The sequence below is a fragment of the Doryrhamphus excisus genome, linkage group LG2 (genome assembly GCF_037039965.1).
Source record: "Doryrhamphus excisus strain RoL-2023G ecotype Guam linkage group LG2, RoL_Dexc_Guam_v1.1, whole genome shotgun sequence".
NCBI lineage: Eukaryota > Metazoa > Chordata > Actinopteri > Syngnathiformes > Syngnathidae > Doryrhamphus > Doryrhamphus excisus.
The window spans coordinates 833,462-860,899 of record NC_136358.1 but is presented as its reverse complement, the minus strand read 5'-3'; the positions used below and the strand labels follow the sequence as shown (position 1 = coordinate 860,899).

Below are 27,438 nucleotides of genomic sequence, written 5' to 3'. Positions count from 1 at the left end.
GTATTGATTATATAGTTCAATTGCCACCCAAACCTTTGCGTTATATTCTTTTCCATTACGGTACTGAATCAATCATTCACCCAGCTTACTGTTAAATTGATTACTTCAAAAATAAGTGGACACTTTTAGTGCTTAGTACCACGAATGTACTTCATTTTAAGGCTAAAAGCCCAACAGGGATATTTTAGCTTTATTAACAGATTTAGGGAGAAGTTACATTTTAATATGTAAATTGACTGGAACTGTGTCAATACCATGATTTAACTTGAGTGGACGCTTCTTTTGGACTTAATTGAAAAAGACTGAAACATTTCCAAGGAATTGTTTTTAATTTCCATTCTCTAATGACAAACGGAATAAAATCAGACAAGTGTTTTACAAGGGAGTATTCTTTGCCCATCTGTTAAGCAAAGAGTGACAACAGCAGGTCTTTCCGACTTATGTCTGTATGGTAAATATACATGATTAGTTACGGCCCCGATCCCTGAAGCAGCAGAGCTTGAGGACATAAATATAGAAAACTGCTGTGCACGCACAATGGAAGTGGGGAAATCAGTTGCCATCTGCTGGTTGCCGCCCGGTGTGCGAATGGTCGAAGGGATCATTTTTACTCTGTGAGGCCGAGCTTCTTCTTCAGGGACTCGGGCATCTCAGGGGGAGGGGGGCGGGGCAGACGGAAGTAGACCTTGACTGAATCGTAGATGAACCACTGCAGAGCTGTCAGAGTACCAATCATGATGATACGGGCAACCAAGCCCTTCCAGACACCTGCAGGAGTCGAGACACCGATACATAGAACAGTAAATGACTGGTCTAGATGACTAGAATCCACGTTAATACTACCTTGCTTTTATTTGCTTTATTAATTGTTAAGGGAGCCAATATTTTTAACTAAATAAAGCTGTCCGTCCCCCTGGCTAGCAACACTAGGTGTATCCCCGTCAGTATCAGACGGGGTTGCCAGTGGTGCAGGTGAGCCGGGGAACAGGTAGACTGCTCTCACACGCCAATGACTCAAGCACCTCCAATTGTACAGCCAGCAAGCTGCTGAGGGCCTCTGTTCAGAGAACAGCGCCCTCCAGAGGTGGATCTAAGGAGCGTGTCGATAAACATCGGCGTTGGCTCGACTACCCCTGCGGAGCTGCATATTAGTACATTACGCCTGACACACACCTTTGGGTCCCAGCTTCTTCAGGACCTGGACAGCAGTGCTTCCCTTCTCCTTGTTCAGCACAGACACCACAGAATCGGCAGGGTGGGAAACAATGGCGCAAAACACACCAGCTGAGAACAAAGCAGAGAACAAAGATGCATTACAATATTGCTAGCAGTTCCAATAGTCCGCATCTTTAGATAATGATACGGGTTCCGTGGATTGGATTGTGATTAATCAGCTATACTGTATGTAACATTACCATTCAGAATGATATTCATAATTACTGACAAAGAGCTCATACATATACAACACAGACCAACATTGGCGTTGGCACATCAAAACAAGTCTTAAAACTGTTGGCGAGTCACCACGAAGGATGGAAATGAGTTCTACTACATTGCAACCGTACTTGGTCAACTTGGCGATGCGGTTCCCGTTACTCACCGATGTAACCAGCCACAAAGGTAACAACCAGTTGCTCTGGTTTGGTGCACTCGCTGCGGGGCTTGGGAACAACATACTTGTAGAGCATCTCCACAGTGCGCTCAAAGCAGGCAAATTTCATCATGGTGTATGGTATCTGCCTCATCCACAGAGGTACCACACCCTTGTAGAAACTAGAGGGGAAAGATTCAAGGAAATGTTTACAAAAGCAATCAACAAGTTTATTTTTTTTAGTAAAAAGAACACGGTGGGACGGAAGTCGAGCTGGCTGACGACTTCACTGTAGCCAGAAAGTCAACTACTGACACCAAACCAATGGTTGGTAAAAAAAAAAAAAAGACGATAAACTTACGCCCAGAGACCCTCCTCTCCGTACATCTTGGGGACACACTCTCTAAGGGTGTTGGCATAGCCCGGCTGGGTCTGGATACGAACTTTGACAGCCTCCATGGGAGCCAGAGCAATGTCAGCAAAGAACTCGGCACTGGCTGAGGCAGCAAGGTACAGCGATGTTCTCCACATGTAAGAATTTTCCTGTCAAGCAAGAGAAACAAAGGAAAATAGAAATGCTTCGTTACAGACATCCATCCCTTATGATAAAACTGGACCTCTTAAAGATACAGTATGCCCCTAAAGACATGAGCAGTCCCTAACTTTTATGGTATGTTTTTGAAACAGAAAATAAATTAAGCATTTGATCCCATTCAGTTATGTGCCAATAAAGACAAATTAGTCTTTGCCTAGGAAAGTACTCCTTATATGGAGGACACCTGTCACAAACAGTCTTCCTTGAAACCTCTCCACCACTGTGGGTAAGACCAAGGAGCTGTCAAGATTAGTCCTGCCAAAGATTGAAATGGACTAAAAAGACAAACGTTTAACTTGGTGATAAAGGAGACCACTACTGGCACAATAGATTGGAAATGGAAAAACCCAAAACCTCATATGGTGCAGATAATAAGAAAGATCAGGGACCAGCCCAGATTCAAAAGAGAGCAAATGGTTAATGATCAGAGGCGGGGGCTACCACAAATAAAAAGGGTTGTTAGAAAAATGAGATAAAGCTGTCCGTCCCCCTGGCTAGCAACACTAGGTGTATCCCCGTCAGTATCAGACGGGGTTGCCAGTGGTGCAGGTGAGCCGGGGAACAGGTAGACTGCTCTCACACGCCAATGACTCAAGCACCTCCAATTGTACAGCCAAGCAAGCTGCTGAGGGCCTCTGTTCAGAGAACAGCGCCCTCCAGAGGTGGATCTAAGGAGCGTGTAGACAGATACAGTACAAAAAGCAAATGATAATCAGATTGTGTGCTCGAGTTTTTTCTTCTCGTTTTTCCTGTTGAGTTTCTGTTAAATAAAAGGGATTTCACAGCCACCTCGTTCACCAGATATCACTCCTCTGCCCTTCTTTTGTATATTAGTTACATTTGGGCGTGCCCATATGCGTATTAAATCAGGCAAAAACACTCACTGTAATGATACATAAATATGTTAAATTGTAGAGCAACTTTAAGGAAACATCACGTCAGTATGATCTTTGTGTGTGTGTCATTGTACTTACTTCGCCAAGCAGATCACTATAGAAGATTTTAAACACCTCGTAGAACCCAAACTTGCAGAGTCCCTGCATTGAGTAGCCGATGAATGTGGGCGCCCAGCCCTTGGCCAAGCCCCTGACACCATCCTCCCTCACGGTCACAGAAAAGCCGTTGCCAATGCTCTTGTATTTGTCTGGGTTCACCTACAAAAATAACAACAGTAAGGACATTGTATTTTTTCCCATGGATCAACTTCAAAAGAACTCACTCCATTGTTTCTATTCGGGAGGGTGGTTCATTTGCAAACACTGAAATTAACTGTTAGCAGCAGTGCATGTTCGCCACTACAACTTATGGCTGTTATTAATTTAGTGAAGTGACAAATTCACAATTTAGCATCTGTGTTTAGCTCCAGAAATGACACTTTACCAAAGTAGTTTCCACAGATTTCCTATAAATAAATGTGCTACTTAGCAATTCTCAATAGTCATGGAGCCGGGGACTTGGAGGAGTTGCTGGCCTCTTGCTGCCAATGCAAAGTTGTAGCGTCCATACAAACCTGCAGACGACACTTGACAAGGTCGAGGGGTACTACTGCTGTGTGTGTGAGGCCGCAGCTCAGGATGCCCCCAAAGCCACACAGGGCATAGTACTTTGAGGAGCCAAACTCGCAGCTAAATTCCTCTGTGGTAGAAGGGGGACAACAAACGTGCAACATGCAGGGTCACATGCAAGAGACAAAAAAAAATCAACACCAAATCACAGCCACTTAATGGGAGAGTTCTCAATGGAAAGGAATACAACCAAATCTCTATGGACAGCCTGCCTTTAATTCCAATCCCATTTTTGAAGGACCCTTTCATTGTATGTGGCTATATCACAAACATGCCACTGTGTGACAACACCAGTGATTTTAGTATTGACTTTATGGATCGCAGTGATGTTTTGGTTTGACTAGTCTTCCACTGTTGAATGACGAATGTGTGGCAAAAATAGTAAGCATTACTAAAAGCCAATCAAATGTTAAATAAAATAGGGCTCTATCAATACTATATAATTATGTATTTTTGATGGTCAACTTTAATGATTAACCCATTATCTTCCTGGTGTAAAAACATCAGTGTGGTCCAACAAGTCTGATTTCTGATCAAAGTCATTCAACAATTGCCATTGTACCCACTACTTATCCAAGTTATCACAATGCAATGCAGATATAATACAATGTAGCAACATGTTCATCGGTTAGCACTTTAGGATGTTGAAATCAGTCTTACCTGACAGGAGGTTGATCAGACAGTATGATAATGAAGGCCCATATCGTAACGATTTTGTGAAGACTCAACAACTGGTAAACTGTCCAGTCAGTGTTCAAAGACAAATGCCTTGTTCTGATCTCCTTGACCTATACTCTTCCTGAGTTGGCAGAGGAAGGTAAATGGCATTGTGTGTGTGTGTGTGTGTGTGTGTGTGTGTGAGCACGCGACGTGGATGGGGGGAAAAAAAAAATCAATGAGGTAAGTCATGCAGCCATGTCGTGATCACTCACAAACATTAAAAATCATAGGCATTATTGCATGCTGGAAAAAGACAACTGGATTGTGGGCATGTCTCCATGCAAATTCTAAATGTACAAAAAAGGGGAAGGGGCAAAAACTGACGACCGAGACGTAAAAAAAAAAAACAGACCTGCATTCGGCATTTGACCAGATCAAGGGGAACAACTGCTGTGTGTGTGGTGCCACAGCTCAGAATTCCACCAAAGCCACACAGGACGAAATACTTCTGAGAGCCAAATTCGCAACTGTCGCCCTCTGAAGAAATACAGGTGAGATTTAAAAACGGAAAACCTGCGACTAATTGCACAATATATGAAACACTAATTAGTGTCTTCGCAAGTATTAAGAATTTGACACTCTCAAAATTCAGGGAGTAAAAAGTTATTTTGAACATAAAACAGACAACTGTGCAACCTGCCAAAGGTCAACAGTGTTGTCAGAAAACAAAGTGGCATCGTCAAACCCAACGTGAACATAATTTCCTTTATTAAGCCAGCTGACTAATGTTAACATAAGCGGCTGTCGACAATCATTACTTCTGGAGATTGGGCGATAAAGGATCTTTTTAACCGACGGCAGTTTGTTGATGTGGTTTTCCTCCACTGGTGCATATTTTTATTCCAGATTCTTATATTTGCATATAATATTTTACCCTTTTATCCAAGAGAACTGCTGCGGTAATTTTATCACGTCTTGACTACAGTGTCAAAGCTTCCATACATGCACAAATCTTCCAAGCTGTGGATAATAACCTTACAAACAATGTTATTTTAAATGGGTGCACGTTAGTTGTTGTGGTAGATTCAACGTTTAACAACATACTTGCATTGAAGTAACCGTATGCCCATTTTAATGCTGTGTAACGATGCTGCTGTCGTCGTGTCACGCTGCTTAGCAATAATGACGTGAACAATACTACACAACACTAACTTATTCATCCATGTAATAGACACTTTTGAGTCAAAATGTTATGACAAAAGTGGGGGACCATGTACGTCAACACTGACTTAAACAGGCACTTTTTTTAGTAAACTACTTGAGTTGGTGACAGACATAAAGGAGTTCCACTGTATTTGTAACATTTGCACTGTGGCTTTAACACTACACAGGGGCCTGCTCAAACACGTAGTAGCCGTCAATGAAGGTCACTGTTAAAGAAATGAAATATCCTAGCATAAACATTAACATTTGCACTTGGAGAGAGTTGATTTTTTAATAATACAACAAATTGTATTACCTATATTCAGGTTAGGGTCCAAGCCTTCAATCCAAAATGTGAGGGCAATTTGTACAAGGACTGATATTAGCTCAAACTCTAGTCAAAATCTGCAGCTACACTGTACTATTGTGTAGTACATCACTTTAGAAATACTGACTGTAGTGATTTAAAGTGTATTCATGTCAATTTCAGTTGGAGCGGTTTAAAGGCTCGGTATTGTGTCCTTCCTTGTCCTCCATTAGCAGCTTAGCTTTAGCAATGACCTGCCGACTCGTCCCCGTTACCTCAGTTACGATTATCGTAGTTCAGTAGAACGTCACTGTAAGATGGTAGGTGCTAAAGTGCGAATAAAAAAAACGTACTACACAGTAAAACCGCTTGGCTAAGCTAACGATGCTAACACGAGAGTCCCACAGGCGGCCTGTATGCTTTAAGGGGAAGTTACCGTCTGTAGTGGCGGCTGCTGCCAGCCTGCGTGTCCTCTGTCCGTGGAGACGCTGCTCCGGTTCTTCCACCTTTTGGAGGCTGAACAGCGGGGCGCTGAATGGGTTGGCCCGAGCCAGGTGCGTCAAAGTGGCCGGATACATGGTGGTGGTTGTGGTGGTGGTCCTATCTGCCCGCGGAGCTGAGCTGCAATGAGCAACAGGTTAGCTATGAATGAGTATAAGCTAACGAAAAGCGACCCACCCCCAAAAGTCACCACGTACTGACAGCCGAACAGAACATGTTATAATCTGTGGAATTCAATGTAACGACGAGGATACCAAATAAAATGTGCATTCCGTAAAATAGACATTATATTAATATATTATAGTCAGGACTGTTAGAACGCTAATGGTGTAGCACCGCAATGCTAGCATGACCGCTACAAGGTGGAATGGGTGCCCTCTACAAGAAAAGAAGAAACAAGCATCTGTAAAATCACCCGACGTAGTTGAGAGTTCGTGAAAACATAACTCGAAGCGTGTTGTGTCGGATGTCTGCGATATTTACATTTAAAAAAGCAAATTAACTTACTTTATGCGCGAGTTAAAATGGCGCCTCCGCTTAGCTGCTACCGCCGGCTCAGAGAGAGAGAACGACCTCGGGGTAGCGACTTGTCCTTTCGTGACGTCACAACACCCACGTGTTGACTTCTTCTACGCTTTTTATTCGATGAAGGGTTGCTCGAGTCCACCCATTGGTTAAAAAAAAGTGAAGTGTTGAGATGTACATTACAGTACTAGCTTGCATTGTATATGTAAAATCTAGAATCAAATTCAAATTCTTCATAATATACATCGTTTCAAAAGCTCAACGAATGGATATGCGTCTGCACAGAGATGGAGCTGCTGTAAATTCATTGGATACGTATAAAGTTACAATAAAATCCATCCTACTTCTGTTCCTCAAAAACCTGCGTCTTTGCCATTGTCAAGTACACTTCAGTGTACACTAAGGTCCTGAGTGTGTGTGAGATTTCAACGCCTGATAATTCTAATTCTAATTCTCATCCTAAAAACAGACACTGTTTACATGTAATAACACATCCCACCAAACAATAAAAAAATACACAAACTGAATCCCATATTTGTAGTTTATTGGGAATATATTCAATGTTGTGACATGAATGCATAATTAGGTAGAATCTAGCATTTTATTATAGGAAAACATTTCAGAAAAATATTGATAAGGCTCAAAATTTAAAACATTTGGATAACAAAGCCTTAAAGACGGACAGGTTAAAAAAATACAGTTTCACACTCCATCTTCAAGACTGTTAATGACTATGCTAGTTAAGACACTAAATTCACTCACACCATGCAATAATGCAATAAAAAAGTCAAATTAGCTACTGTTTTAAACTTTTGTATATTATAGTCCAAAAAAAAAGACTATATTGGTGATTCACAGAAAAATGAATTACGACTGTAGACTGTCCTTTTGCCACACGTGGTGAACTTTTATGCCTTGCTGTCAATCGCCACCTCCGAGTTGTCTGCTGAAAATGGGTTGATGGTGTTGGTTTCCATTGCTTGGTAAACAAAGAACAGGAAAGCAGCCCCAATGGCCACCAGGAGCACCTTTTTCCACCAAGACATGCCCGGGCGTGCTACTTTGGTGGGACCAGCAGGGGGCGCCGCAGACAGGAGCTTGGCGGTGCTGGACGAGGGATTGGCATAGGAGGGGGAGGAGGCTGCAGGGGCACTGACTCTGTTGAGAATGCGGCTCTCGATGTAGGAGGAAGAGGTGGAGTTGCTGATGCTTCTGGAAGCTTTGGGAGAAAAGTAGGAGTTTTCATCATTCCAGAGATCAAGGGAGGTCACGGGGCGTCCGGAAGCTCCTCGGATAGGTCGTCTGCAAGTGACCCTACAAGTGGAAAAAGACTTCTTGTTCAGGATTAAGTTGGTCCAACACGAATCACAATGTTTATAAACCAGAAAATGAATAAACATGTGCACAAACTGCCCAAGTTCAGAGTTCACACTGTAGGTCATATTAACATGTACAGTACATGTGAAAATGCATCCTCGCCAAATATGAAGAGGGTTACTGCTCACTAATCAGATGACAAAAGGATGCTGATTTGTTTAGGTCCGGCATGGAGTCGAACAGAAACATTGATCAAACTATTGATATTTGCCTATGCAAAATGTGCATAATTAGGAAAATTGTATTTTTCTTTGTTTCAAACATAAAAATATCTAAATGCACTACAATACAAATACATGCTGTGCATTACTTACGTGAGTCCAAGTGGACTGTTCATATCATTGGGATACAGCTCCTTCAGAACATCCTTCTCGACCACTTTGGGGGTTTCGTCACCGGCTGCTATCTTCTCCACCTAAAGACGAAGAAGCACGTGAGTAAAAAGGAGGACGCACAATTTTACGGCAATTTGATTAAACTCAGGAGTGTCATTTTCCACATTCCCACAAAAAATCAAGTGCATGGCCAAATGAATACATGGACCGTCCTAACTAAATTGGCCACCTCACCAAACGTGTGACCTAGACCAACCTCCCGTGTTCCCCATACGTGGGACGCCTGCGAGTGCACAGACCTGGCTCACTAATGTCTCTTTGGACAGCGGCGATGCGCTACTGTGATTCCTCTCGGGGTTGCGTGTCGGCAGGAGGTCTGGGATTTTCTCTGATCTCCTTCCGTACATCAGGTCATCGGGAGGACCACAGTCTTCCTAGTCACAAAGAAGTGTGTGTGTGTGTGTGTGTGTGTGTGAGAGAGAGACTTATCCACCCAACTGTACAGCTGTCACCAAAAAAAAACCAGCTGTACACACACAAGCACAATTTATGTATTGACCCATACCAACTGTATGGCATGTGACAGCTAAACCTATTCATGCCTCACCACCCGTTTGACACGAGTGGAAGTAATATAATATGGATACCCCCCACCCCCCCCTCTCGGATTGGCTGACTCACGTTGACAAACAGTTGTCAACATAACCTAAACTAGCAGTTGCTTCCACACTGACTTTGGCCGGAGACATAAGGAGAATGGGATTTGTGCATATATTTATATTTTACGTAGTTCTGTCTGGGGATAGCAGATATTGGCATAGAAATGAGATATTAGGTCATAATTTTATATTGATATTGCCGCACAAGTGAGTCCTCATTAAACCCGTGTGGAATAATTGGCCAGTTTTGCCTTTGGCTTGTAAATAAAGTGATGGTGTGAAGAGCTGGTTATACAAGGGTGGAGTAAGGCCTTTAATACTTCTAAGCTAATATCACACCTCACCTCAGGACAACTAGTTTCATTAGTTAGTTTCAGTTTCATTCTGAAACTGTGAACGTGCAGCTTTCTTTATATTGTATTGATGGGAGGACATGTAATAATAGTCAACTATTAGTCTGGCCATTTTATTGAGACAAAACTTTTAAAATAAATGTGACATCTTGTATTGCATATTGCAGTATAAACCGTGTTTATTTGTGAAATGCATGCAGTGGCATCCCAGCAGAAGAGGCATTAAGTGTTCATTCATTTCACAAAATTACAAACGCTGCTGATATCGGGCTCCGTAATGAAGTGCTGGGCAACATCGAACATCTCAATTATCTGAGCGCGCTCATTACAAGTCTGGACTTGCAATAAACGTTGACAAACAAGAGGACTGAAATGTGCACGCCAGGAAAAACACATCGGGGCAAAGGGGAAGAAGAGTCAACAGTTAAAAGAATCTACCACGGCTAATCCACATCATGTGCTTTGCGTCTGACATGCTACGTGATGCGATGGGGAATGAAACTGAAGCCTTGCACTGGGTAAAGTCAAATCTAGACACACCTAGACTAATACTACTAGAGTGTCAGAATGCAGGCTTTTCGTTCGAGACGGGGTTGGGTTCATTGTTTGTGAGGACATGCCTTCATGAAAGAGTGGCGAGTGAAAATGATCGGGCCCTACTACAACTAGTACTTGGTGAGAGTGACAAATAGGGTAGAGAAAATAAACGATAAACCAAGGAGCATGTACTTACAGTCTTGTGCTGGCTGCTGCGAGTACGGGTTGTGACGGGCGTCTTCCCTCTGCTTCTAACAGTCCTCTCCACCACGGGAACTGCTTCAGGCTCAGGTTCTGCCGTCACATCTGAAACCAAACAGCATTATAAACACACACAGTGGATAAATACCTCGTTATGTTGGAGTGGCTGACTCGCGTCCGCTAAAACTAAAGCCATGGTAATTAACAATGGAATACCTCGCCAGACTGTGTCAATTAAAACATTATTTGTGGTGAGTCAGGATAAACACACAGTATGTACCGTTGTTAGGAGCCTGTGAATGTAGGATCATACATCATGACGTGCATTCCCTTACCATCCTCCTTGTCACTGTAGAGTTCGGATTCAGAGTTGCCGTTGTGGTTGACTTGGATCTCCGTGACCACTATCTTTGTTATTGTCGCCTGTGTAGGACCATCATCGAGGAGTTTCTGCAGCTTCTTCTCGTACAGTTGACGGGTGGATGCTGGCAGGATGAAAAAAAAATGGGTGGGATGGTGAAGAAAAAAAAAACAAAACTGTTCAATTTATGTATGTATGTCATATTAACATTTGGATACATCTACGTTATAAACATTGGTAAGAGTCACACTTCTTCAAAGCTGCAGTCGAAGAAGAGTGCATCAAAAGTAAGAGGTAGCGAACAACCTCGGGGTAGCGACCTTTCGTGACGTCAGAACACCCACGTGTTGACTTCTTCTACGCTTTTTATTCGATGAAGAGTTGCTCATGAGTCCACCCATTGGTAAAAAAAAAGTGAAGTGTTGAGTTGTACATTACAGTACTAGCTTGCATTGCATATGTAAAATCTAGAATCAAATTCAAATTCTTCATAATATACATCGTTTCAAAAGCTCAACGAATGGATATGTGTCTGCACAGAGACGGAACTGCTGTAAATTCATTGGATACGTAAAAAGTTACAATAAAATCCATCCTACTTCTGTTCCTCAAAAACCTGCGTCTTTGCCATTGTCAAGTACACTTCAGTGTACACTAAGGTCCTGAGTGTGTGTGGTTTTCAACGCCTGATAATTCTAATTCTCATCATAAAAAACCCACACATAAAAACAGACACTGTTTACATTTAATAACAAATCCCACCAAACAATAAAAAAATACACAAACTGAATCCCATATCTACAGTTTATTGGGAATATATTCAATGTTGTGACATGAATGCAGAATTAGGTAGAATCTAGCATTTTATTATAGGAAAATGTAATAATATAATGTAATAATGTAATATGTCTTTTTACTAAGTACAGTAACTCACCACGGGCCACAAATGCCATGCAAAATGTGCAAGGCACCTGTGAATTTCACCAGCTGTGTGCAGCGTGGAGCATATGGGGGAAGTGCACGACCTCATAAGCTTTTTGCACTGAGCCTCGGTCCCGTTTGAGGCTTCTTCCACCGAAGGAGTTTTCCTTGCCTCTACTCCCAAACGTGGGCTTCATTTGGTTCAGTGTCCCTTAATTTAACCAGTGTTTGGAAACATCATATTTCATACGGCGCCAGATCACACAACACAAGTAATTTAATGATACCTTTCATTGAAATACATTTCTTTTTTATGAAGCAAAGTATTGTCACATGACGTACTGTAATGTTACTTCTGTCTTGACACGGTCACACTTTCAATGTGTGCTTACACTACATGTGTATCGGTGTATTGATTATGCCTCCACCATATACAGCATATACACAAAACACACTTAAACTTGAAATGTGACTAAAAAAATAATTAAGACCATTAAGAATTGGAGCAATATAATTATTTGACTGACTCACCCACAATCGGGCCAGCATGTACGCCATGTTTGAGCAGTTCCTCCCTCAGGACGTCGTCAGTCAGTGTCGTCACATCCAGCTCAATCGGCAGGACTTTGTCAGTTTTCCGGGGCGCCTTCTGCGACGACAACAGCAGAGAACAGGTTGTTAATTATGACGCCCAGGATGAATTGACATGTGCATTTCTAACACGTGTTTCATCTTCCCGGACAACACAAGCTGGATAACAAGAGGGTTCACTGGGAATCTGTCTGTGCACATTTGGTTCTGGAGTGGAATTAATGGAGAGACTGAACCCCTCATACTTGCAGGAGCTGCAGTTTATTTGCCGCCGTTGAGGTGAGGATTGGTGACTTAGAAGAGTGGTTGTACACATTTGGCTGTGCTCGCTACAGCTAGCTATATTAGAGCACGCTGGGTTGCATCATCAACATGCAGTATCTCGATACTTGTGTTCACGCCACGCTCTGAGAGCCTCACCTTAGATACCAATTACACTCCCCAAATGGTAGTTTCTATGAACTGTATTCTTTAGCTAAGCAAACATCAATCTCTGTATAACATTTAAGATTTTAATGTTTGCTGAGCCGACAGGCAGTTCCTCAAACTGGTTTAGTGGGGAGATGAAGTAGACTTTAAAAGTACTTTTCAAGTCCTGCTCGAACAAAAACACACTTCTATGTAACCAAGAAACAAGAGACTATTCACAGAGTTTTTTTTTGTTTCTTTCGGCCTTTTCCTGATTCACAGAGTACAGCTGCCATAATCGCCATTCAAACGTTGGGATGAAATGAGTGCCAAGACAAAACTACAGTGCCTGACAAATGTCTTGTCGCTTATCCAAGCTGTAGAAAAAATAAATAACTTCACTTTTATTTGCTCATTTGGATTCAGAAATTGCTTGTATTTAAGCCTCAAGAGTATTGTATCATTTCATTAGGGCACAAAGGTTTGATTGTACTTGGACAAAAGTCTTGTCACATACCATAATAATGTCCTGTAAAGTATCTATATATCTAAAATACATAATCAGACCATAAAGTCGGGTGCCTGGGTACGATTGGGCATCATTTGAATTTGAAACGATTGAGGGTCATTTGAAATGAGGCAGAGTCATAAACGTTTGCATGGTTTAAATGAGGGTTGCTAACCAGAGCTCTTTTTCTATAAAATGTCTGAACTCGTCCATGAATTGTTAATGATATGAACTCTTCATCAATAGTTTGTTCATTTGAATACAAGGAAGTGAAACTTGAAGCCTTAGGCTTTACTGCGTCTATAAAAAATGCCCATGTACAATTAGGATGGATGGTTCTTGGTATGAAAAATACCAATACCAGTTCAGAAAAAAGCACTTTGAAAGCCCACAGATAGAAAGACATAACTGCATGGAAAAACCTGTAGTTTTTCCAGCGTGTAGCAGGGTTTTCAGCATGTAGACCAACTGTGCTTGCACAAACAGCATACTAGAAGTCAGCCCTCGCACACCCACTTTCAGGAAATTACATATTATGAAACCAGCTGAAAAAGAATTCGTAAGTTAGGCTCCAGGCTCAGAGTTGGAGGACCATTAAAATGCATGGAATGTTTTGCAGGAATGTTGTCTTCATGGAGTAGCAACTTTTTCCGGGGCTTTTCCGATTCTCGTTTTGTCCGCTAAATCTAGTGGCATCTAGGGTGAATAATTCATCCAAACAAACAGCTATAAAAGTCTTTTACGGGCTTCCGGCTTGTGACAGGAAAAGGCCTGCCGACGACTTTGAACCTGCACAAATAACCGACTGTGGAAGCGGCTACTTTTGGTCTGGAAGGTTTCTCGTACAGGTGTTGTGATGACACTTCAAACTGTCCTTTCTTTAATCTTTTTTGGTGAATGTGTTAATGAAAAGGACTATGATGGTGCATCAAACGTACAATTTCTTCCGCCCCTTCTATCGTGTTGTCCAATTCACATGGAATCGCTGCATAAATTGCCATCTCTAGTGATAACAAAACTGCTTTTTTGTGTGCCTGGAGTCATATTCCTACTCAGTGTGAATCTTTAGTGAACCTGCAGGCCTAAAAGAGTTGGTAAAAACGTGAAGAATTCAATGAATGTGTGTTAAGGTTGAGGAGGGAGCGTTACGACAGCATGTAATGAACGTGAGAGACACGCTTCAGGAGGTTGTCTTGGAAGATTTCTGGCATTCGCCGAGGCGGGCACGACTTGATTTGAACCTGAGCCGAGTGTTTCGTAACCACAACAGTCTGGTTGAGGAGAGCGGGAAAAGAGGAAGTCAGAAAGACCCCGCTGCAGACCACACCCGGGGGCCTTTATAGAAATACCTGAACCCTGAGCTCACAGCTGGATGTCAGCCTGCTAGCCCAAGTCTACACAAACACCATCAGACATTCATTTACAGTACAACTGGGGCAAAACACGTGTAGAGGTTGAATGTATACTTTAAATCGTTCATTCAAGATGGTGGAAAATGATTCAAATAATAGCAATTAATTAACAGGCAATTGTTGCAGAATAACGTGCGCATGCACGCTGCAGGAATGTACATTTGCACAGCGAGTGTGATTTGCCAAAATCCTCTTGAATTAACAGCCACTGTTTACACTTTCAACTTCACACAGCCTTCAAACATAACCACTACACTTCTACAACTCAACGAGGTGTATTCATACTTGACAGCTTTACACTCTACCTTCAGGTGAGTATGTGAAAAATGTGACCAATTATTGTTTGTGCGGAACAATCACTTCCACCTCCTCGCATACCTGCAAGACTTCTTTCACGCACACCGTGACAGGTTAACCCCGAATGGAATGTTAACCAATTTCCTATATGGAGTTTTTTTTCCTGACAAAATTGAATAAATATAAAAAAAAAGGTTCTGATATAATCTTTAAAAAAAACATTTAATGACATGACCAATGACAACACTACAACAACTACTATATCTGAGGTACACAGTGTTTGGCCAACGATGGAATTAAAGAGCGCATGTAAACTGAGACAAGAGAAAAATGGAGACCAAACCATTGTGTCAATCAAGATCATGGGTCTTCAATTAAAACTGAGTAAGGTCCGTTTATGCAGTTGTTTTCACACCAAAGCTCCGGAAACAAGTAAACAAATGATTTCATTGGCTCATTTTGAGTGACGTCGCTGTTTTTGCTGTCACATTAACTATAAACACTGAAGTCATTAGGCCCGCAATCTGCTTTAATTGGTCACGTGCCCGTAAAAGGCCATCACTGGGTCCGGATCCAGACCGAGGTCTGTTATTTGGCGACGGCTAATCTAGATCGATATTTTATTCATCTCCAAAGAGAATGTTAGTGAACATTATTGGTCACATGACGGCTTTATGTCATCCAAGTCCCATTCTGTAGTCTCTTCATATTCTAACGAAGAACAAGCACTCCCTTGCAGAGTTTATTTACCATGAAAACTCCCACCGCAAGGTTGGCCGACAGGCTAAGCAAACAATCAGCTTCAAATTCAAAGAGCTTAGAATCAACGTATGACTGAGGCGAAAGCTAAAAAAAAGGGAAGCCTGGCATGAACCTGAATGAAAGAAAAAAAAGTATGCAGTCTACCACCTGTACATACGGAAGTCAGAAGGCCCCGACATGCACCACCTTCATGCAACCGTACGCATCCCGTGTGATATGTAATTTCTCTATCATCGGTTTAGTTTACGACCCATGAGGTCTGTTCAATCATCATGGAAAGCTTGATGCCCAAACAAGACAAGACACATCTAACATCACACCTGTTCAATTAAATGAAACAGAGACATGTACAATAGAGGGCAGTTTGAACTGTAAAAACAACCACAACATTACAATGTTTACATGTGTTATTCCAACCATTAACTTCTATGGGTTATATATATTCAGGGCTCGACAATAACCATGTACCGATGGTCCGGGGCAAGTTAAAACAAAATTGGGGCAAGTAAATCCAATCAGTGATATTCCCGTCGGGCAAGTGCACTTTGGCATGCCATACTGCCAAGAGTTTTTTTAAAGCGGTTCTTATTGGGTGTTGGTAAAACATGGACTGCGTAATTCCGGTTGTAATTTGCAAAAAATCCTTGCAAATCTTGAAATGGACCAATCAGAATTGTTTATTTAGACCGCGGTCCGCGTTTTACCCACACCCGTTCTTGTTCGCGATCAACCAATCAGGGATGGTTTGACTAGGAAAACATCTATCATGGCGTCCCTGCCAACATGGTCTAATTCTTCAACAACTTGTGAAGGAAAACAGCAAAAAGTGATGAAACAGTGCCGCCGAAACAAGTATTTTATTAGCGACAGCAAATCAAATGATGGCGCAGGTGAGTGAATCACATTGCTGTGACAATTTGAAGTGGTCAAAATGAAACACCAGCGATTAGATCCAATACCGAGTGCTGATTTTGCACAAGCTACAAAATCTAGCGCTTCCATTTGTGTGCGTTTTTCTCACCTTTGCTTCACAAATTATTGTTTGACTATTGAGTTGAGACCACTTTACTAGTACACAAATGTGTCTATTCAATAATGTTTCATTGTGGTGCACAACTTGTAAAAGGCAAAGTGCCTCGAAGTCTCTTGACAATCCAGATTTCCATGCAACGTCATGATCTATGTAGGAAAACAACCACAAGAAATGATCATCATTTCATCTTTATTTGAGATTCTCATGTGATATCACAAAAATGAGATGATATCATTATGGCAGTCTTTTAATTTTACATGGGGCAAGTAGTTCTCACCTTAAGGATTCCCCATGGGCAAGTCATTTTTGTTTTTAATGTAGAGTCCTGATATTGCCTCTAAACTCTACTGGGAACTTTACAGACTGGACTGAGTCATAAATATGGGGCTGTGGTGACCTGAGAAGACAAAATACTTGATAAAACCCATTCTTAATAAAAGCAATCATGAAGCAGAAACACTGATGTGATCTCTGGACCAAAACCAGTCAGTGCAAGTTCACCAAGCTGGCTTTAGAAGTCACGCTACAGAAATCTGACCGCGCCATGCTTGCAGTCGAGGACTGGAGAGGGATTATTACATTGGAATGTTGACAATCTTTCCCCAAGACAAGAAACACTGTATTCTCACATTCGTCAACATTAGTGAGTAATCGGTGAACAAATTCAGAGTTTTTGTTATGTTCAACTTCTTGGCCAAAAAGACAACTTTTGGGTCAAAAAGCCAAAGGACTTAAATAAGAGCCAATAGTAAAATTCCAACATTTGCACTACTGACTATAACTAACCAATAATGTATATAATAATAAGTGAATAAGGCCATGTCTGTAATTTTACAACGTACTTTTTATGCAAAAGTATTTTTTGTCATACTATATGAAATACCTCTATCGATATTTGGATTAATTGGTTTTATTTAGATTTTTATTTGCATTATCTAAACACAATTACCAAAAAAAGTAAAAAGTGGAACTCACTTTGCCGGAGGATCTACTTCTGTTGGAGACAACAGGCGGAGGAAGCTCATCGTCGCTGGAGAACGCATCCAAAGTTGTGGCATGCTTCTTGTTCTGGGAAGTCAAGTTCTTCAGATAAAGCTGCACGTACACGTCTTTAGTTTGGTTGCCGCTCGGTAGCTCCACGTTGTGGGCCAGCAGCTCGCTCTTCAGTTTATCCTTGGTGAGCAACGACGGGTCGTCCATGAACTCCGGCATGACGGCGGGACAGCGTTAACAGCACACGGGTTTTTTGGGGGGAGATTTGGCTAGCTCAAGCCAACTAAAACAAAATGGCTAACGAGCGCCTCTTCTTGGAATGAATCCGCAAAGCAGCGTGTTCGGCGTGGAGCTAAGCAAACGGACACAAACGAGAATTACTTGTTGCTGTTTTCTCCCACATGCGTTGCAAACGCATGTTAGTAGCGGCCGCCGAATGAAATCCTAGCAAGGCTAAGCTTGTCCTGCTGGCGGGCGTGACCTGAACCGGGTGTGACCTGAATTGGGCGTGACTTCCTGTCTGGGATTTGCGTCTATTGGACACTTGATGTTCGAAAGTGCTTTCTCATTGGTCAATAAGTTGCCACGATTGAAAAGTGAGGAAAGCAGTTACTCACAACTTCACTTGTCTTTCATTTTGGCTGAAACACTGTGTAAACTGTGAACTTACAATGCGGTGCTGTTTTACATCTAGCACAGTACATTTTTTAATTTTACAACCATAGGAGTTGTCATTGTGAATACTACAATTGAATAGGACTATTTAGTCCACTACTACTCCCTGGGCGCGGCTTTGGCCGCCATGATGGTAAGCAGAACCCAGGACCATTGCCTTGAAAACATGTCGTCGGCACACGACGAATACGTTGCACTGTTGTCCGCCTAGCCCTGCCCACCATCATGGCGGACACTCTGCGCCGTGGCTACATACGCTCTCTTCCATTCATTTGCAGTTCGTCACTGTTTGTTAAAGTCTAGTGTCCTAGGTAGTGAGGCGACATAGGAGTTGCCCCCATAAGTAGCTTCACAGACGTACATGTCAAGTTAGTTCCCTCCTTTCCGCTACATAGTCAAAATGGCCATTTTTGAGTGCGTTTCAATTCGCTCACTGTCGAAGTCTGTAAGTGTACTGACCCAAGTGTTTCATTTGAGACACAGCCATTGTGAATATATACTAGTATACTTCATATGTCTATATATGACTATTATCATGTGATTTGATGGGGAAAAATACCAATTAACCGTAAAAAGATAAAAAGTTAAATTGTCTTTATTTGTACTGATATGTATTTAAAGGCTTTTACTGTTTTGTCACACCGGTAAACTATTACAGCTTTGTATGTAATAATATACATAATCGGTAATATAGAAAGTAAAATATATTACTTTTAGGATGTGCATTCTCGTGTGACCAGTGTGATGCACATTTTACATAAAAATAAAAAAACTGAAACCTCCCATATTTTTTTTACATGGCACCCATAACAGATTTAATTTCAATGATTATATATACAAGTGTTTTTGTTGTGTATTACCTCATTTTCTGCATTTTTTTCAGTTTAAACTGATCACCATTTTTAAAATTTCACTTATATAAAATATTTTTTCCTCCCCTAACAAATTTGTTACTTCTTAAATGTAACTAATGTTTATTTATTTATTCATTTACAGTAGTTTCGCCCCACTACTAAGAGGTTTTTAAACATAACTGTACAGGTTGGTTTTTAAATCACAATAAACAATCAAAAATTTTTAAATGCTTAACACAGCAGTCTTATTTGATCAGGAAAAAAGGTATTTGAGCAGTGTGAGTGCACTTATGACAGGGGTGTCTAAAATGTTGATCGTCTCGCGGCACATTTTAAAAATAAAATTAAGTAAATAGGGGTAATGTACGAAGAAAAAGTTAAAGTAACGATGCTAATAACAGCAGTAATACATAAATAAAATTAAATACATTTAAATATATACAATTAGGGATGGCCGATATCAGCATAAAAATCGGTATCATTTACCGATCATGAAAACCGATATTTAAAAATGCTGTTTACAATACCTATACATGTTGCACATCTCAGCATATTGTTTTTTGGCAAAAAAGCCAATATTGGACATCCCTATATACAATGTATGTTTTTTCCAATTTTCAGTATGCGGCCCCTCTGTGAAAAAAGTTTGAACACCCTTGACATAAAACATCCACCACTTTCCTTTGATAAATATGTACATATACATATGGAGAGCCAGGTTGTCCAATGATCAGGTGCAGCTTACCTATTATAACTCTTATTGTATAACTCTTAACAAGATTCCAGCAAAATGACAGATTTCTTGGTTTAGTGCCAAATATTCACACACAAAATACTGTACAGACCATTTGTACGTTCATGGGGCCACCTGGTAATAAATATGTACAGTCTGACCCCATACATGTTTTATACATGAACTCAAACATGACATTCAAAGGAGATGCGATGGGTGACAAAATACATTTCCTCCTTCTGACGAGAAACCGTTTTCCACCAAACTCACAGGAACCTTTTTTTACTACTTACTTTTAAAAATATACCACTCCCCGATAAGTCATCAACCTATTTTGTTAATGATGCCAAACTTTGAACACAGATCACCAATCGTTTTTTCTTACCGTCAAAATGTATGGCTGTGTATTAGGGTCACATTGAATAAAAAATTTTAGAAAATTTATGAAAAAAAAACAGTCATAAATTTACAACTTTACTGTCATCTGATTCATAAATTTACTGCTGTTATAGTGTAAAATTCCCAACTTTATTCTCGTAATATTTTGACTTTTCTTCACAAATGTATGGCTTTTATCATAAAATTCTTGACTTTATTGACCTAATATCACAACTTTTTTTCCTCATAAATTTACAGCTTTTATGTTGTAAATTCACAACTTCATTCTTGTAATATTAGGACTTTTTTTTCTCGTAAGTTTACGACTTATCTTGTAAATTCGTCCTTTATTCTTGTAAATTTGAGACTTTATTCTCGTAATATTACAACTTCTTTTCCTCGTAAATTTACAGCTTTTATCTTATAAATTCACAACTTTCTTGTTATATTCCAAAAAAAAATTCTCATAAATTTACGGCTTTTATCTTGTAAATTTACAGCTTTATTCTTGAAATCTCCAGATTTTTTCCCCCAATGTGACCCTAATACCGATACCAATAATTAAAATTCTGGTCGTAAAGGGGCTACTGTAAAAATGTATCACTCCCCTTACAGCATCGGCTTGGTTTGTATAAATGACCCTGAACTTTAACTTGCAGTAGAAATACAAACCACATAGTTTGGCAAGAACCTTTTTTTTTTTACCCAGGTAAATAACGTTCCTGGAAAGGTTGGTGGAAAATAATGCTAATAATAATGATGTCAAAAGTACATATCCTTGTGAATGTTATACATTTATGCTTGATTGATTATGCACTGCATTTTTTTCCTATAAGAGGAGGCACAAAAAGGACAATATGGCAATATTTGTTGCAGCACAAAGTTTCTGATTTAAAGCTCCACATGAGTCATCACGTGACTTCTAATGCTATCGGGATGCCATCAATCCTCCACGTCATGAAAGATTCACTCAATAGGGAATGCATGACAACGAATTAGAGTAACAGATAGTGCTACGATGAACTATGAATCAGCAGTGAAGACCAGCGACATAACAGTCTTTCTTCATCTTCCGTGTGCAGGAGGGAGTCATGATCCGTATGCATCCCCAGGGCAACCTCAAAAGGGCCCCATGGCAGATTTCGCTCCTGTGTAAAATCTTTTATGTTCAAACGAAGCCGTCCATGCGTACAAGATGCCTGTGTTATACCATCGTGTTGCTTTCGCTCACTTTGTCCACATACTGACAAAAAAAAAGAAAAACATGATAAGTTTGATTTTGGGGGGTATGAAATGACACTTGGCCACTATGCTTACAGCTGTAACGGAGGGCATGCGTGAGTTTAAGGAACACACCACAAGGGAATAAGACAAACACATTTTACATTGAATGTTATTGAAACAACCAAATTTGGTGTAATGGTAGATGTTTCCAAATTTAGATGTACTGTACACGCCTGCTTATTTACCCCTTGTGACATACTTCACCTCGTGGTGCGACCTGGACATCTACCTGCGGTCTTTCAGCCATGAGCCACTCATACCCAGGTGACCCGGTTGGGGTGTGATCAAGGAACAGGCTGTGTCCCATGGAGAATGTTAACCTATCCACTAATCTCCTCTCCTGATCCACAGCCGCATCTGCTGCTCCGTGGCCTCTTGGACAGCCCTGCTGGTCCATCACATGGAGTCCCTTCGCCTTCCTGCCTTGTCGTGGCGCCATATTGTCTTGCCATGAAAGCCTCCAATTTCCCGAATCCCTGTCCCCACCAGCGCCATGAGACGATACTTTTTTTTGCAGCAGTTCTGCAGATAGGAAGCCTCAGCTTGTCGTTTTGCCAACATAGGGCGATGCCGCTCAAAAACGTGGTGGGCACGGTCACAAAACACGACGAGCTAACAGCTCTTACAGCAAAGTGTGTCACAAACTCTGTGCTCCCAACTCTCTTGACATCATTAACCAGCTCCCTCTTTTAACAGTAATTCCGGGCTGGTCCCTCACTTTTCTCAAAATCAGAATTCCTGCTGGTGAGGATGAGATGAAAGATTTACTTTTACTGAATAGAAATGATGGACTGACAGAAGGGCATCAAAATCATTTGCCTTCATGGTATGTCACAAGAGGCTCTTACAGGTTTTGATGGAACAAATTCAATGTATGAGAGGGGACACGTTGGTGAATGTTTGTATTTCAGTCTCTGGGCATTTGATGAAAAGGTATCCATTTTACACACTGATTCAGTTGGATGAAATTGTATGAAATTCAATTCATTTTCCCCCCCACATCGCTATGCTATGCTATGCTATTCTATGCTATGCTAGAGTTAACCATTACGTACTCTCAAAGTAACCTGTGGTGTGTGCCTTCAGTGAAACTACGCTGAAAAGAAATACATTTAATATTACAATTTACAGTCACATGAAAAAAAGCAGGACAACTCATTAAATGCTAGTAAGACAGAAAAATATCAACACAGTCAAACTTTCTTACTTAAACGGGTTCCACTGTACTGAGTTTTAATGGGGTGTCCTCATTTTTTCACACTGCTGTATGTCCTCATATACAGTTGTCCCTCGCTACAACACGGTTCCAATATTGGACCCTCGCTCGCTCTATTTAAAAAATGTACTAATTAATTTTTCCGGTTTTGTAGTTCAACATTGTCTTTTATTAGTAAAAAGATTTGCATATTTAAGCAAATTGTTCTTCTTCTTGGCCTAAATGATGCATATTCAAGCATAAAAATGGCTATGTGAACTAAATTAGAACTAGAAGACGGAGGCAGCATTGTCATTGTTGGCCACTAGGTGTCAGTAACTGTTCGGTGAGACAGGCACCAATCCTAACAACAACACCATGACCCACGACAAGCTAAAACCCAACTCTGAACCCCCCTTCCTGTCCTCCACATGTCTACTATACTACTATATGTCTTTTATATTAGGGTGATACGAGTATAAAGGCATTTAAAGCTGCCATTACAATAAATTGATGAGGCAATAGCCACCACAGGAAGTACACTGAAAAAGACAATAAACTGCTAACGTCTGAGTCTACTGTATGTTGTGTTATTTATGTGTGATATGTCCTATTTTCTCTCATTTTTGTGACTATAGGGCTGTTATTTCATGTCCAGAGGGCTCTAATAATGTTCATTCATTTTCTACCGCTTTTTCCTCACGAGGGTCGCGGGGGTGCTGGAGCCAATCCCAGCGATCCCTAATAATGTCTCTAATAATGTTAAAAAAAGGATTTCTATATTTCACCTATTAATATTGAATGCTATGTTACAGAAATTCAATGCTCTAAACGAGGGACGACTGTACTTATTATTGTGATATGTCTAGTCAAGTGTGAGCATGCATGGAAAATCGGCAGTGACTGACCACAACTGCTGATTATCCTCAGAGCCTTATGAATGCTTCAAAAAAAAATGTAAAAAGACAAAAAATGATCTGTAACTACACAATGAGTAACCGTTATGTCCAGAGACTAAAGCACACATTAACCCAGCTCTTTTTTCCTGACATATTCAGGGACATCCAGGAAATAAAAGTGTTTCTTCATGTATGCTGTACAGTGGCTGTGGTGAACCGTCATGCTGTGAGAACATACGGTGTACAAATACTTACTGCACTGATGAAGGGAAGGTTGAGGATGGAGCCAAGGACTGGTATTCTTCTGATGAAGCCGACCACCACAGGGAAGAAGCCTCTAGAAAAAAGACGTCAGTGTTGGTATCGACCTTGTTGTTATTTCTTATTATTAAGTACTACAACTTAGAATATTGACTTTTGTTTCGCCAGGAAGCACCAATGAAAGGAAATACAGCTGGAATAGGTGCAGATTCTGCTAAATCTAAAAAGTTTTCTGTGCGGATTATTGTGTGTAGCTGCTCTACAGGAGACCACAACTCAATAGAAAGGGGTGAAAAATGAGCATAATAGATCCCATTAAAAGATTCACTGTATTTTGTGTCAACTCTTACCTGAACAAGAGGAAAAAGCCGTATATCTCCAGCACGACACCGATAATGGGCCAGCCAATGAGTACTACAAACACACCCCCGAGGAAGAAACCGGTGGCTTTCATTTTGTGCTTTTGGAAAAAGAAACGAAAGGTCCTTTCTAGGCCAATGACAAAGGCCAGTCCTGCAACAAACAGGATCTAGTAGGAAAAAAACCACATTGTACAGCATTACATAGACTATCTAGAGTAATTGAACATCACTATAAGTAACAGACACCCTATAAACAAATGTTTTCAGAGTCCTGTGGCCTGTTGCACAAAACTAGGATAAGGGATTAAGCCGGGATATCTTGGGTATCCTGTCATCCTGGTATCAAGTCACCATGGAGATGTATTCTGTGGAGTTAGTCTACTTTTGTGCAACGGGCTTATACACAAAGGATTGTTATGATGCCATTCACAACATTTACAGTAATAGAATGGATCAGCTTGTTGCAATATTGCCATTGCACAGCTTGCGTTCACATATTCAATGAATATTGCTACAGTGGATCCCCCGTTTAAGTCAAACTGACCACTTGACATCAACAAAAGTGGATGTTGACATAACTGAAATTAGGTGTTGCTTACCCATTTACATGTGACTTTGGCCATTCACATCAGGAGAATGGGTGACAATGTAGGTTTCCTCCATTTGTGCTCATTTTTATTTTGATTCTTCTGTTTTCAATTGATATTTTAGACTCTTATCTAACAGAGAAGCTTATAATTCTGTTTTATGTCTTGACTACAACGACAAAGTTGTCATACATGCACAAATCTTTCTTCCAGTGGTTAACAATCCCCCCAAAATTTTATAAATGAGTGCATTTTGTCTATACGTTATTTCGAAGCTTACTTTGCACTGAACAGGAAGTCATACAATGCTAATTTTAATGCTACATAGACAGTAGTTATGTTGCTGCTTGAGTTAAGTTTCACAGATGTCTCAAATTTATGTTGACAAAAGTGGTCGCCCGTGTACGTCAACGTCAACTTAAATGACGTTAACGAACGCTTTTAGTAATAAGAACACAGTGGATAGGGACTTGATGAGTTGGTCAACTTAAAAAGGGTTCCACTGTATTAGAATATCACATTTTGTTCACATTTTCTATGAATAAGGCACCAGTATTGCTATTATGAATAACTGTCCAAACATCAACACCAGTGTTTCCCAACCTTTTTTGAGGCACACACCTCTTGCAGTATGAATGGCAACAGGTGGATACACAAGTCAATTATGTACCTTCTGCCATCTAGTGGAAGAGCATTTCATTGTTCTGACTGTCACTCATCTTCGCTACAGATACATTATTTGTACAAAAACTCTTTTTGGACCAAATATTTTGTTAATTTCCCGCCACATACCACAACAGTGCCAGAACACATTGGTTGGGAATCACCGATCTGTACAATAGAAGGCAAACACTCACATTCCCAATTGCCAGGAGTGCTTTGTCAAAGAACAGGATCATCCCAAAGAAGAGGAAAAACACGCCGAAGCCTGTTAATCCCATTCCGATTTCTGTTGGACACACACTTAAATCAGATTTTTGTAGTTGATGTGGAACGCACATGATGTGGAAAGCACTCATAGGTGTCTTGCTTGTGACATAAAAAATAAATAACACAAAAAAGCAACAGAAGAAAGATTTGTATTTGTTTTGTTTTTGTATTAAAAATGACATGCAAATGTGTCATAGCCAATTAAGAAAGTTAGATAATCATGTCATCAAGTGATGCAGCCAAGTCAATAACAACAGGGTACATATTTATCAACATTTCATTGCAATTTATCAAAATAAAGATAAAACAAAACAGCCTGTTTACTTGTATACTTGAAGGGTTTAACATTTTAAGACCAGCTAAACAGGAAGTCAACCTTACTCCACTGGTACAACGACATTTTACAAATGCAGGGGAAAGCTTTGAACTTGTCTATTTGGGGTGTCACACAAGCTGGAGTCACAACATTCTGCAAGATTAAAACGTGACAAGATTTCTCATATAAAATATAACAATAATTTTGCCGGCCCTAATAAATTAGTGCATGCGCCTCCAAACAGGCAGAAAGAGAGTTCACTAGGTGTTTGTTACACAGAACAATGGCATGAATGGAGTGAGACCGTGCCACTCATACAGTTTGTTTGTCTCAGTGGGTGGAGGCGGGGTTGCTAGCATGCATACAGAGTGTAACATGGTATAAATTAAAGTAACAGTAGCAAATTCCAATATGTTATATGTTATATTTTTGGGGATTTCTGTCTACTTTTCTTAGAACCTCCTCTCCTAGACCCAATTTGCATATTTACTTCCTATTCTACGCTGCATGATTCTAATTCAATTTTATTATGCTGTATTGTTTTTACCTGAAGCACAACTAGTTGTCTTTTAAACGGATGTTGCCACGAGCAGCGCCAATTAGATGCTCACTGCATGCAGAAACCTTAGCACACAAAACAAGTAATAGAAGCTAGAGTCGCTGTTTCGCTGGGAATGCTACAAGCTAGCTGTGGAATTAAATAGCCGGTCTTTTCTTGTTTTATTTAACACAAGCGGTGCACAACATTCAAAATCCTTACTTTGTGAGTCCGTTAGGGATATCATCTTGGCACTAACTCGACGACCGAGCGTAAAAGACAATTTTAAGTGCTCATCTAAAAAGTATTATACTCCAGATGACAGCTGCCACTGCAGCAACAGCCACGTTTTCCGGAAACACACCCTCGTACAATGACAACTTCCGGAAAAGCATTGTGTTGCCTTCAGAGCAACGTTTTGGTTAACACTTTTACTGTCATATTTACAATATACAAATGCAATATAATTAATATATAACATATAATATATATATATATATATATATATTTAATGAATTGATGTACTGAGTTGTAATATATTTGTTGAGAAGATTTCTAAAGAGATTCGGATTTTTGTAACGATGTGTTTCTTGAATGCAACCCTGAATGTTTATCTTTTTTTTCATTGACGCTGTCAGGCACATCATATATTAACATTTCTATATTATGGCTAGGGCCTTGGTTGATTTTATATCAAATACATATTAAGTAATTACTTTACCTGTTAAGAA

At 40.5% G+C, this 27,438-nt stretch overlaps 3 protein-coding genes and 2 non-coding genes across 9 annotated transcripts; all 5 read right to left on the bottom strand.

The window, feature by feature from the left end:
• Positions 1-310: 310 nt before the first annotated feature.
• On the bottom strand, positions 311-7,068 carry slc25a3a (solute carrier family 25 member 3a). Of its 3 annotated transcripts, none has more exons than XM_058065968.2 (8): positions 6,930-7,068; positions 6,358-6,542; positions 4,824-4,948; positions 3,161-3,340; positions 1,953-2,134; positions 1,601-1,773; positions 1,174-1,284; positions 311-768 (listed from the first exon to the last, which is right to left on the bottom strand). In XM_058065968.2, exons 2-8 carry the CDS (start codon positions 6,497-6,499, stop codon positions 608-610), a joined length of 1,074 nt encoding a protein of 357 aa, XP_057921951.2. In that variant the 5' UTR covers positions 6,500-6,542; positions 6,930-7,068; the 3' UTR covers positions 311-607. The 3 variants fall into 3 exon arrangements, with proteins under 3 accessions (XP_057921951.2, XP_057921950.2, XP_057921952.2); XM_058065967.2 differs by lacking the exon at positions 4,824-4,948 and adding an exon at positions 3,697-3,821; XM_058065969.2 differs by lacking the exon at positions 4,824-4,948 and adding an exon at positions 3,697-3,821 and having other exon boundaries at positions 6,358-6,537; positions 6,930-7,061.
• On the bottom strand, positions 901-1,104 carry LOC131127000 (small nucleolar RNA SNORA53). The gene has a single exon (XR_009129488.2). It is a non-coding gene; the product is annotated as a small nucleolar RNA SNORA53 (small nucleolar RNA).
• Positions 2,664-2,868, bottom strand: LOC131127001 (small nucleolar RNA SNORA53). Its single transcript, XR_009129489.2, has one exon. It is a non-coding gene; the product is annotated as a small nucleolar RNA SNORA53 (small nucleolar RNA).
• Positions 7,069-7,534: 466 nt separating the features above from the next.
• Positions 7,535-18,203, bottom strand: tmpoa (thymopoietin a). 2 transcript variants are annotated; one of them, XM_058065965.2, is made up of 7 exons: positions 17,678-18,203; positions 12,223-12,340; positions 10,745-10,894; positions 10,405-10,514; positions 8,959-9,093; positions 8,639-8,739; positions 7,535-8,261 (listed from the first exon to the last, which is right to left on the bottom strand). In XM_058065965.2, exons 1-7 carry the CDS (start codon positions 17,912-17,914, stop codon positions 7,856-7,858), a joined length of 1,257 nt encoding a protein of 418 aa, XP_057921948.2. In that variant the 5' UTR covers positions 17,915-18,203; the 3' UTR covers positions 7,535-7,855. The 2 variants fall into 2 exon arrangements, with proteins under 2 accessions (XP_057921948.2, XP_057921949.2); XM_058065966.2 differs by lacking the exon at positions 8,959-9,093 and having other exon boundaries at positions 17,678-18,201.
• A 1,790-nt stretch (positions 18,204-19,993) lies between these two features.
• Positions 19,994-27,076, bottom strand: golt1ba (golgi transport 1Ba). 2 transcript variants are annotated; one of them, XM_078794571.1, is made up of 6 exons: positions 26,930-27,076; positions 25,781-25,872; positions 24,325-24,503; positions 23,969-24,050; positions 23,723-23,757; positions 19,994-21,578 (listed from the first exon to the last, which is right to left on the bottom strand). In XM_078794571.1, the coding sequence occupies exons 1-5, from the start codon at positions 26,952-26,954 to the stop codon at positions 23,749-23,751; spliced, it is 387 nt and encodes a 128-aa protein (XP_078650697.1). In that variant the 5' UTR covers positions 26,955-27,076; the 3' UTR covers positions 19,994-21,578; positions 23,723-23,748. The 2 variants fall into 2 exon arrangements, with proteins under 2 accessions (XP_078650697.1, XP_057921957.1); XM_058065974.2 differs by lacking the exon at positions 23,723-23,757.
• Positions 27,077-27,438: the final 362 nt, after the last annotated feature.